The following is a 12,767-nucleotide window of genomic DNA, read 5'->3' on the forward strand; positions in this document are numbered from 1 at the left end:
GATGGGAATACCAGACCACCTGACCTGCCTCTTGAGAAACCTATATGCAGGTCAGGAAGCAATAGTTAGAACTGGACATGGAACAACAGACTGGTTCCAAATAGGAAAAGGAGTTCGTCAAGGCTGTATATTGTCACCCTGCTTATTTAACTTATATGCCGAGTACATCCGGAGAAGGCAATGGCACCCCACTCCAGTACTTTTGCCTAGAAAATCCCATGGAAGGAGGTGCCTGGTGGGCTGCAGTCCATGGGGTCGCTAGGAGTCGGACACGACTGAGCGACTTCACTTTCACTTTTCACTTTCATGCATTGGAGAAGGAAATGGCAACCCACTCCAGTGTTCTTGTCTGGAGAATCCCAGGGACGGGGAAGCCTGTTCGGCTGCCGTCTATGGGGTCGCACAGAGTCGGACACGACTGAAGCGACTTAGCAGCAGCAGCAGAGTATGTCATGAGAAATGCTGGGCTGGAAGAAGCACAAGCTGGACTCAAGACTGCCGGGAGAAATATCAATAACCTCAGATATGCAGATGACACCACCCTTATGGCAGAAAGTGAAGAGGAACTAAAAAGCCTCTTGATGAAGGTGAAGGAGGAGAGTGAAAAAGTTGGCTTAAAGCTCAACATTCAGAAAACTAAGATCATAGCATCCAGTCCCATCACTTCATGGAAAATAGATGGAGAAACAGTGGAAGCAGTAATCACTGCAGATGGTGATTGCAGCCATCAAATTAAAAGACGCTTACTCCTTGGAAGGAAAGCTATGACCAACCTAGATAGCATATTCAAAAGCAGAGACATTACTTTGCCGACAAAGGTCCATCTAGTCAAGGCTATGGTTTTCCAAGTAGTCATGTATGGATGTGAGAGTTGGACTGTGAACAAAGCTGAGCACTGAAGAATTGATGCTTTTGAACTGTGGTGTTGGAGAAGACTCTTGAGAGTCCCTTGGACTGTAAGGAGATCCAACCAGTCCATCCTAAAGGAGATCAGTCCTGGGTGTTCATTGGAAGGACTGATGCTAAAGCTGAAACTCCAATACTTTGGCCACCTCACACGAAGTGTTGACTCATTGGAAAAGACTCTGATGCTGGGAGGGATTGGGGGCAGGAGGAGAAGGGGACGACAGAGGATGAGTTGGCTGGATGGCATCACCGACTCGATGGACATGAGTTTGAGTGAACTCTGGGAGTTGGTGATGGACTGGGAGGCCTGGCTGTCCTGTGCTGGGATTCATGGGGTTGCAAAGAGTGGGACAGGACTGAGCAACTGAACTGAACTGTAAAAACCTCACCAGACCTACTCCCATAATTTACATTTTAAGATAACAGGATTAGCCAGAGGGTTTAATCCAGAGACTATCCTCAGGCAGGATACATTATTGTTATATAATCCTAAGGAATATAGAGGAAAAAAAGTTTGTTCTTTCTTCCTCCTTGAGAATTCCAGACCCGTCCCTCCTTGGGGACCCCTAGACTTCTTATCAACCTGCCTAGGAAGTGACTCTCTCATTTGGGAGACCTGGGTTCAATCCCTGGGTTAGGAAGACCCCCTGCAGAAGGGAAAGGCTACCCACTCCAGTATTCTGGCCTAGAGAATTCCATGGACTGTTAGTCCATGGGGTCACAAAGAGTCGGATATGACTGAGTGACTCTCAGTTTTACTTTAAATGTGTAATAATTCTGTATGTCAGTTATACCTCAATACAACTTTTTTTTTAATGAGTAATTAGATTAGCTCAATGGTTCTTAATTAGGAGTGTGCATCAGAACCTACTGGAAGCTAATTTTGGAATATAGGCATTCCAGTCACCTTCAGGAGATTGTTTCAGCAGATCTGAGGTGAGGCACAGGTTTGTAGATTTTGAAAATGCTTTCCAGGTGATTGTGATTTATATTCCTTATGAGAGCCATCAAATTTGTTAAAGATCACTAGTCTTTGACTTTCTAGGGTTGAAATCACTTGGATGGTGGCATAATCAACTACATACCAGCTAAAGGTAATGTGATGTTGTAGAAAGACCATGGGCTTTGGTGTCAGTCTTATCTGGGTTCCTGTTTCCCAGCTCTGTAGCCCTGAACATACCACATCACTTCTCTGAGCCTCAGTTTCCTTACCAGAACCACAGGACTTATAATGCCAACATAGTCAGGTTTTGATGATGAGAAAGAACGTATCACAGTCAGCACTGTGCCTGGTACAATGTAGATAGATGCTCAGTCAGTGACTGGTATGAGAGGTATATGCTGGAAGAAACTGTCACCAGGGGATAGCCCAAAACTGTACCCCTACCCAGACCCATCTGGAGTTAATTGTAACTCTAGACATAAATATGTTGTGGCGCAAAGTAAGGTTTTTTGCTTCCTTTGCCTGGATATCAAATAAATACAGACCTTGCTTTGTTATTTGCTTACAAGTGTCCCTCCTTCTGCTGTGACTTAATATGTGACATGGCTCTGTACTGCAACTAGAGCCTCTTTCCATAGCTTAGAGAAAGCTTAATGCATTGAAACTCCTGTCAGACTCCAGAAGAACTGCTGCTGCTGCTGCTAAGTCGCTTCAATCGTGTCCGGCTCTGTGTGACCCTATAGACGGCAGCCCAATAGGCTCCCCCGTCCCTGGGATTCTCCAGGCAAGAACACTGGAGTGGGTTGCCATTGCCTTCTCCGCCAGAAGAACTACCATTCCTCTAAAACTTAAATTAAAAATTAAGTCAATTGAGTTCAACAAAATTATTGAGGTCTGTAGGCTCTGGAGACAAACTCCAGGCTTTATTCCTTCCAGCTATGTGACCTTAGAGATGTAAAATGGAGATAATAATAATAGTTATAGCCTCATTGGATTGTTTTGAGTATGAAATGAATTAATACATGTAAAACAATTGGAACATTACTTAGCACATAGTATATGTTCAGTATCTGTTAGTAACTATTATTCATACTGCGGTGCATCAGATCTTATGTGGGAGCCAGGAATACAGAGATTATAAAGTTTCTGCAGTCAAGGAACTTAGTATGGCAGAACCAGTATGCAAATCACTTTAGTATCCTTTATGTAGAGCAATAGATGTGTGCACAAGAAGGGCACTTAACAGTCTGCCTCTATTACATTAAAAATAGTGCTCTCCAGGAAGAAGCCTGGTAGAATGGGAAGTGTGCATTTCTGGAGTCAGATCAGCTTAGGTTTGTATACCTGTGTATACACCCTCATTATGCAACTTTGGGGGCAGCCAACCTCTCACACCCTTAGTTTTTCCATTTCTAAAATAGAGTGAAGTTTCTGGCTTCTAACTGTTGGAAGCGCCCCATTTAGGTGCCCTGTGGGCCAAGGTGCTCCCAAGAAAGAGAGCAGGGATTTTTTAAAAAGAGTTAGATGAACTTAGATTCAGGCTCTAGTTATATGTTATTTAACCTTTCTATGTCTATTTCCACTTGTATGTTTTTTCATTTATATCTGCCTTGTCCTTGATTGTTCTGTTGATGAGATAATGTATGTAAAGCACACACAGTATATAGAAGGTACTAAGCAGTATGAAATAGCTTTATTATCTTTCTAACAAAGTTCTCATCTATTATTATTTAAAGTAAAAACTTAAATACTATAAACCATGTTAATTTCAATATTCTTTTAAAGAGCTTCAGGCCATAGTTCCATGCAGGGAGTCAAAAAACTGGTCATTTGAATGAACAAATGGATAATGCTGCCTGTGTTTACAGGAATAATCCAGTTTAGGCTAGGAAAGGCTTTCTTTATTTTAAGAGTATTTTGTTCAGCCTTGTGTTGTGCTGTGCTTAGTAGTGTCTGACTCTTTGTGACACCATGGACTGTAGCCCGCCAGGGCTACTTGTAGTCTGTCCATGGGGATTCTCCAGGCAAGAGTACTGGAGTGGGTTGCCATGCCCTACTCCAGGGGATCTCCCCAACCCAGGGATCCAACCCAGGTCTCCTGCATTGCAGGTAGATTCTTTACCAGCTGAGCCACTGGGGAAGCCCAAAAATACAGAAGTGGGTAGCCTATCCCTTCTCCAGGGAAACGTCCAACCCAGGAATCAAACTGGTGTGTCCTGCATTGCAGGCAGATTCTTTACCAGCTGAGTTACCAGGGAAGCCCTTTTTAGTTTTATATTTAGTTATATTATATTTAGTCTTAAATTTCAACAAACTATAAAATTCAGTTTCTAGCCTTTCTGACTTTTAAACAAATATAGGTCAGCTTTTGTTGCATGATGTGTTCTCTTTTTCCCTCCTAGGTCTTTCAGAGCCTTGAAGACCACCATTTGGAAGTGGTGGCTTTTTTCAGGGAAAATGGCTTCCATGGTCTTCTTGCCCATGACTCCGAGTATGCGCTCTACAATATTCCATCTTACTATAGTTCCCATGCTCTGAAGCTGAGCTGGAATGGAAAGAACCTCACCACCAACCAGTTTCTGATGCAGGAGGTAGCCAAGCAGCTAGGCCTGAAGCGGATGAATTTTCCCATATTTGCTGCACTGCTAGGTAGGTGGTCCAAAGAACAGACTCTAATGATCATGTAAGTTTCCTCTTTCAGTGTTAAGAGATGAAAACCAGAGCAATGGTTATCACTGTTGGATTTATCTTCTGAAAATTTGCACGCCAAACACTGTGCTTTGGGGCTTCTTACTAGAAACTCAGCATGTTTTATTATTTATTAATACAGGATATTCCAGAATATTATTTTGATTCTTGTAAAACTTTTTCTTCCATTACATTCTGTAAGTATTTTATGCAGAGTACTGTCTTAGGCCAAATATCTTATTAGCCCTAGGCAACTTTGGTTTCCCACTCAGAGCATTAGCATCTCTTCCCCACTGTTTAACTTTAGATCAAAAACACAAATCATTCTGCATATTTTTCTTTTTGTTTCTCTTGTGCTAACATTTTATTATGAAAAGTCCCAAAAGTACAGCAAAGCTGCAAGAATTTGCTCTGAAAATCCTGTTTCTACCACCTGTATTCTGCCAATAACATTTTACTAAACTTGCTTTATCGTATATCTGTCTTTATATCCATCTATCAGTTTTTCTTTAAAAAATGTATTTCAAAGTTACTGAAGACTGTTGATTATGTTTGATTTGGTTTTCCAAGTACTGACAGCATGAAAATTAATATCTTGTCTCAGGTGTGACCTCTGTTTATAATCCCAAAGGATTTGAGCTTGGATAATCTAGTCGAGTCTAGAGAAGGCAATGGCACCCCCACTCCAGTACTCTTGCCTGGAAAATCCCATGGACGGAGGAGCCTGGTAGGCTGCAGTCCATGGGTCACTAGGAGTCGGACACGACTGAGTGACCTCACTTTCACTTTTCACTTTCATGCATTGGAGAAGGAAATGGCAACCCACTCCAGTGTTCTTGCCTGGAGAATCCCAGGGACGGGGGAGCCTGGTGGGCCGCCGTCTATGGGGTCGCACAGAGTCGGACACGACTGAAGCGACTTAGCAGCAGTAGCAGCAGCAATCTAGTGGAGTCAGCACAAGTTTTGGCATTAGGCCTTGGACAAATCACTGAAGTTACACCTCCTGGTTTCAGTTTCCTCATCTGTGAAATGGAATAATAATACCTCACAGTGTTATTGATAAGATTAAATGAAATAAGATATATAAAATGCCCAGCACTTAGTAGGCAGTCAGCAGTTGGTGGCTATTATTATAAAAGGCAGCATAACCAGGTGACAGAAAATAGCATGTACTTTGGAGCCAGACAGTCCTAGATTCTTAGCCTGGTGTGGGCACTTATTAGATGTGACACCTTGGGTAAAGTCAAGAGACTTGCTCAAACCTGTTTTCCTATCTATAAAAATGGAGATAATATTACCATACACAGTTAGTATAAAGATGATATATATAATGTATGTGATTCATAGTAGATAATCAAACATACTGTAGTTGTTAAATTAAGAACATAGATATGTATGAATTATTTGATTGTCTTTTTTCCCCAAAGTCCATTCATGGCCTGGAGATTCTAAGAAAACATTTGTACAGTCAATAAATGACAGATATACTTTATAGGTAATCACATTCTCCCAGATGAGGACCTGGCTGCTTTTCACTGGAGCCTCTTGGGACCAGAACATCCCCTTGCATCACTTAAGGTAATGTGCCCCATTTCCTGCCTGTGCATCCATGCCTAGAGGACATCACGTTTTGATTGGAATTTTGATAGAGTAAATCTTTCATTAGGCTTAAATTATTTCAAATACTTAGAAAAAAATTATAATTATGGTTGAAATTATAATTATGGTTGAAAAGGAGAAACTGAGTTTCTACCTACTGTATAGGGAAAAATCTAGTTATCCCCCCCTGTGTCGTTCTTCCCTGTGTGTTCCTCTCTCTCACACTACTACCACTGTCACATAGAGTACTTCACTTTTGACACTTCTAGTCACTAAACATGTGGTGAGTTTTCCCCGCACCAAACAATCTTCTGTGATACCAGCTGGGTATCCTACAATTTAACTGAATTCTAACACTACTACCTGAAAATAGTGTCAGATTGCACAGGTTCAGGACTCAATTCCAAGGACCGCCCCACCCCTCACACACTTTCAGATGGCAGGTGCAAGCCCAGGTTATCACCTGTGCTTCTTACTAACCAACTAGCTATAGTTTTGAGGTTTCAACAACTCCCTTCTCGGGTTCAATAAATTTGTTAAAGCACCTCATAGAACTCAGGGAAATACATACTTACATGTATCAGTTTATTAAAGGGTATGATAAAGGATGCAGATGAACAGCCAGATGAAGAGATACATAGGATGAGGTCTGGGAGGATCCTGAGCACAGGAGTGCTCTTACCACCTAGGATATTACAAAGATTTTAGGTGCTCTATGCCAGGAACTGGAGAAGGCAATGGCAACCCACTCCAGTACTCTTGCCTGGAAAATCCCATGGATGGAGGAGCCTGGTAGGCTGCAGTCCATGGGGTTGCTAAGAGTGGGACACGATTGAGCAACTTCACTTTCACTTTTCACTTTCATGCATTGGAGAAGGAAATGGCAACCCACTCCAGTGTTCTTGTCTGGAGAATCCCAGGGATGGGGGAGCCTGGTGGGCTGCCGTCTGTGGGGTCGCACAGAGTCGGACACGACTGAAGCAACTTAGCAGCAGCAGCATGCCAGGAACTGCGGTCAGAGAACAATATATGTTTTCTACTATCTCACACCCTTATTATCTTAAGGATTCATACAAACCTATGAAGGAAAATATTAATACTAATATGCTAGTAAATAAAAAAATGAGCAAAGGAAAGAAGCAGACAATTCACAAAAGAGGAACTAGAGTGGCCAATAATATGACTAGGTGTTAAACCTCACTAGTGATCAGAGATGCAAATTAAATGAGCAGTGTGATTTTTTTTTAACCTAACAGTTTAGAAAATATTGAAAGATTAGTCTACCCACTCCTGTCAAGGCTGTGTTGAGACTGGTGCTGTCATATACTTCTTGTGGTAGTATAAGTTGGTGGTGGTATTACACTTCCCTAATCCTTTCACTCTCCTAGATGTCTATTTCACATCTTTCCTTCTCTCCTCAAGCCTCTAATTCTCCTTCCTTGCTCATTCTCAGCTCATGACCTGGCTTCCTATTTCACTCAGAAAATTGAAGCAATGGGAGCAAAACTTCCACCAGGTCCCACCCTTTCAACTTCTCACCTGCATGCTCTGCCTGCCTTGGATGACTTATTGTTCCTGTCTTAGGCCAGCCCTTCTGCTCTTATGCTGAATCCATGCCTCCTTGCTAACTTAAGGACATCACTTCAGAAGTTCTCCCCTCTTTCTCCCACATCATTTTCCCTCTCTCATTGGCTCTTTCCCATCAGATGCATAAGCATGCATCCATCAGAAAAAATAAAACCTGCTCTTGATTTTACTCCCTCCACCCAAGCTACTGCTCCATATTTCTTCTTCCCTTTTAGCAAACTCTTCTAGAGAGTTGCCTATGTTTGAGCTGTTTACTATCCCCTTTCCCTCTTCTCTCTTCACTTTGCTGTGCTGAAATTGCTTTCAACAGTAACCAGTGACTGTGATGTTAATAAATCTAATGACTAGCTCTCAGTTTTCATCTTGCTTGACTAATCAGCAGTATATGACCCACTTGCTCACTCTCTGAGAACATGTTATTCACTTGGCTTTAAGGACCCTATTCTCTTGTAATCCTACCTACTTCACTGGCTGCTGCTTCTATCTCCTTTGCTGTTTCCTTGTCTTATGTACTTAACTTTGGAGTGTCCCAGAGTTCTATCTTCAGTCCTTTCTCTCTTCTATCCACACACACTGCCTTGGTGATTGATCTCATCTGGGGTCATGACTTTAAATACTATATGTCCATTAATGACTCCTAAATATATGTCTCCAGCTTTGATCTCACATTTGAACTCTAGCTCCCAATATCTAATGGCCTATTAAACATGTCAAAGAAACACATCCAAATGGAAACTCCTGATCTTTCCCCTAAACCTGTTCCTTTCCACAGCCTTCCCTAATTTTCATTAACAGCAACTTCATCCTTCTAGTTGCTCAGTCTGAAAGGCTTGACGTCATCCTTGACTTCTCTCTTACTCATGCTCCACCTCTCCTCTGGTCAGGAAATACTATCAGTTCTTCCTTCAAAATATATCCACTTCTCACCATTTTCATAGCTACTACCTTGGGCAAGCCATCATTCTTGCCTGGATTATTATACCACTTTACTAACTATTGGTCTTCTGCTTTCACTATTTCATGTCCCAATACCTCTCACCCCCAGCCCCAAATCTATTCCCAGTACAACAGCCAGAGTCATTTTAAAAACTGACTAAAATCATGTCACTTCTCTTTTTAAAATTCTCTAATGGCTCTTCATGTCACTCACCTAATCTTTACCATGGCCTACAAAGCCCTATGCTGTCTGGCCCTCTTGTACAGCTCTGATCAAATTGCCAACATCCACTGGGTCATCAAAAAAGCAAGAGAGTTCCAGAAAAACAACTAGTTCTGCTTTATTGACTATGCCAAAGCCTTTGACTGTGTGGATCACAATAAACTGTGGAAAATTCTGAAAGAGATGGGAATACCAGACCACATGACCTGCCTCTTGAGAAACCTGTATGCAGGTCAGGAAGCAACAGTTAGAACTGGACATGGAACAACAGACTGGTTCCAAATAGGAAAAGGAGTACATCAAGTCTGTATATTGTCACCCTGCTTATTTAACTTAAATGCAGAGTACATCATGAGAAACGCTGGGCTGAAAGAAGCACAGCTGGAATCAAGATTGCCGGGAGAAATATCAATAACCTCAGATATGCAGATGACATCACCTGTATGGCAGAAAGCAAAGAGGCGCTAAAGAGCCTCTTTGAAAGTGAACGACGAGAGTGAAAAAGCTGGCTTAAAACTCAACATTCAAAAAACTAAGATAATGGCATCCGGTCCCATTACTTCATGGCTAATAGATGGGGAAACAATGGAAACATGACAGACTATTTTCTTGGGCTCCAAAATCACTGCAGACGGTGACTGCAGCAATGAAATGAGAAGATGCTTGCTCCTTGAAAGAAAAGTTATGACAAACCTAGACAGCATATTAGAAAGCAGAGGCATTACTTTGCCGACAAAGGTCCATCTAGTCAAAGCTATGGTTTTTCCAGTAGTCATGTATGGATGTAAGAGTTGCACCATAAAGAAAGCTGAGTGCCAAAGAATTGATGCTTTTGAACTGTGGTGTTGGAGAAGACTCTTGAGAGTCCCTTGGACAGAAAGGAGATCAAACTAAAGGAAATCAGTCCTGAATATTCATTGGAAGGACTGATGGTGAACCTGAAGCTCCAATACTTTGGCCACCTGATGTGAAGAGCTGACTCATTTGAAGACACTGATGCTGGAAAAGATTGAAGGCGGGAGGAGAAGTGGACGACAGAGGATGAAATGGTTGGATGGCATCACTGACTTGATGGACATGAGTTTGAGTAAGCTCCGGGAGTTGGTGATGGATAGGAAAGCCTGGCATGCTGCAGTCCATGGGGTCGCAAAAGCACGACATGGGTATTCAAGGACATGACTGAGCTACTGAAGTAAACTGAACTGAAAAGCTTTTAAGAAGTTGATAGCCTTTTACTCAGCAATTATCATTCTAGAAAACATGTAATTAGATAATTGGAAGGTGGACAACAAGTCATACCTACATTTCACCATAACATTTTAAATTTTCAAGCACCACAAAAATAGAAAAAGTAATATATAGTTAGCTGTCACTGTAACAACTTCCATAGCCAGTAGTTGTTAACATGTGGCCATGGTTGCTTGAGTTTTTGTTGTTGTTGTTGCTCTTACTCATATATTTTAAAACAGATGCCAGTCCTCAAGTTATTTCACTCTCATGTTCTTTGATATGCATCTGTAAAACATGAGCATTTTCTTACACAGGCACAATGCCATTATTACTCCTAAGAAAATTAATGATAATTTCTTGATATCATCTTAATATCTAATCCATTTTTAGATTTTCCTGCTTGTCTTACAAAAGCTTTTTTGTGGTTACTTCAAATCAGGATCTAAACATGATTCATACATTACCTTTAATAGCAGAAGTTTGGAAACAGCTAAAATGTATCATGACAATTTATCATGATTAATTATGATAGTGCAATAAAACAGTAATCTTTGGTGTGGGATTATGCTGATATGGTTTTTTTTTCTTCCTTTATCCTTTTTAATCTTGATTCCAAGTGTTCTGTACTAAAAATTAGGGGGAAATTAATTTAAAGAAAAGATGATAACTATCTCTCAGTGGATTTACTGAATTTGAATTCTGTATCTCACCCCTGTCTCACCTTTTTTCTTAATGATCCATCTTAGACATCAATGTGCTTTGCTTATCTGCTTCTAGGTCAGAGCTCATCAGCTGGTTCTTCCTCCCTGTGATGTGGTAATCAAAGCTGTTTCTGAGTATGTTAGTTCCATCAAAGACCCCTCAAACCTGGATGTGGTTGGGAAGGATGTTTTCAAACAGTCTCAGGTAAGCTAGCCTTCACCTTCCTAAGAATGGCCAGTTTTCTTACTTCACAAGTAGCACCAGCAGATTTGATCATTTTTGTGCTGCCTGCCTTCTCTCCTCCTAGGTGCTTATCTTCTCCCTTCTTACAGACTAGAGCCCCAAAGTTTCTTTTAGAAAACATCACTAGGCCTGGATTTAAAGGATTTTTTTTTTTACCTTTTTTCTACTGATTATTAAAGTTATATGAACTCATTCTACAGAATTTAGAAAATGTCACTTATACTCTCATTACCCAGAAACAACTTGCCATAGTTATCACTCTGGCATATATCCCTCTCTTTTTTTTCAGTGTATATTTTAATATAAAGGAGGTCTTGCTTATTGGAGTAAAATGAGTGCTGAAAAAGGCTACTTAAGTATGTCCATATGAAACAACAGTGTTTCATTATTAATAGTGAAAAAAGGGCTCACCTAGGATTTTATCTTGTGAAATGAAACTAAAAGTTAGGAAAATAAGTTAGTTTTATTTTTGACAATTTCATTTATACTTATCCTCTGGGTTTTTCAGTTCTATTTTAAATTTAAAAGTCAATAAAACTGACTTGTATGGTTATATGGATTTTTAAAACATGTATAGATTTGTGTAGCCAATATCACAATCAGGATCAGAACAGTTGAACCTTCCCTGAAATTTCTCATGCTGTCCCTTCATAATTACACCCAAACTCATCCCTAATCCCTGGAAACTACCAGTCTATTCTCTGTCATACTTATATCTTTTAGAGAATAGTATGTGAATGGAATCATAGAGTGTGTAATCTTTTAAGAATGGCATTTTTCATGCAAAATAATGCCTTTGAGATTGTTTTAAGTTGTTGAATGTTGCATCTATAGATAATTCGTTCCTTTTTATTGCCATAGTATCTATTGTGTCACTCTATGTCATTTTCTTTATGCTTTCACCCCTAGAGAATATTTCAGTTGTTTCCAATTTTTGGTGGTTCAAATACAGCTTCTATAAACATTTCTGTACAAGTTTTTGTATGAATACGTTTTCATTTCCCTACTGTAATACCTAGCAATGGAAATTCTGGGTCATATGGTAAGTGTATGTTTAACTTAAACTTTATTTTTTTCATTTTTTTAAATTTATTTATTTTAATTGGAGACTGATTACTTTACAGTATTGTAGTGGTTTTTGCTATATACTGACATGAATCAGCCATCGGTGTACATCTGTTCCCCATCCTGAACCCCCCTCCCACCTCCCTCCCAATCCCATCCCTCTGAGTCATCCCAGTGCACCAGCCCTGAGCACCCTATCTCATGCATCAAACCTGGACTGGTGATCTGTTTCACATATGATAATATACATATTTCAATGCTATTCTCTCAAATCATCCCACCTTCACCTTCTCCCACAGTGTCCAAAAGACTGTTCTATACATGTGTCTCTTTTGCTGTCTCGCATATAGGGTCATCATTGCCATCTTTCTAAATTCTATATATATGCATTAATATACTGTATTGGTGTTTTTCTTTCTGACTTACTTCACTCTGTATAATCGGCTCCAGTTTCATCCACCTCATTAGAACCGATTCAGATGTGTTCCTTTTAACAGCTGAGTAATATTCCATTGTGTATATGTACCGCAGCTTTCTTATCCATTCGTCTGCTGATGGACATCTAGGTTGCTTCCGTGTCCTGGCTATTATAAACAGTGCTGCGATGAACATTGGGGTACATGCGTCTCTTTCAATTCTGGTTTA

General features: G+C 40.5%; 1 protein-coding gene across 3 annotated transcripts in view; it reads left to right on the forward strand.

Moving 5' to 3' along the window:
* Positions 1–12,767, forward strand: part of FAM120C (family with sequence similarity 120 member C) — a 123,032-nt gene that overhangs the window by 42,827 nt on the left and 67,438 nt on the right. For all 3 annotated transcript variants that reach the window (XM_086388566.1, XM_086388569.1, XM_086388568.1), the window contains exons 2-4: positions 4,252–4,498; positions 6,033–6,115; positions 10,890–11,018. In XM_086388566.1, coding sequence (XP_086244692.1) covers positions 4,252–4,498; positions 6,033–6,115; positions 10,890–11,018 — 459 coding nt within the window. The remainder of the gene's footprint in view (positions 1–4,251; positions 4,499–6,032; positions 6,116–10,889; positions 11,019–12,767) is intronic.

This window comes from Bos grunniens, chromosome X, assembly GCF_055505025.1.
Source record: "Bos grunniens cultivar Pamir isolate PY7600 chromosome X, Bosgru_T2T1.0, whole genome shotgun sequence".
In the NCBI taxonomy this organism is placed as follows: domain Eukaryota; kingdom Metazoa; phylum Chordata; class Mammalia; order Artiodactyla; family Bovidae; genus Bos; species Bos grunniens.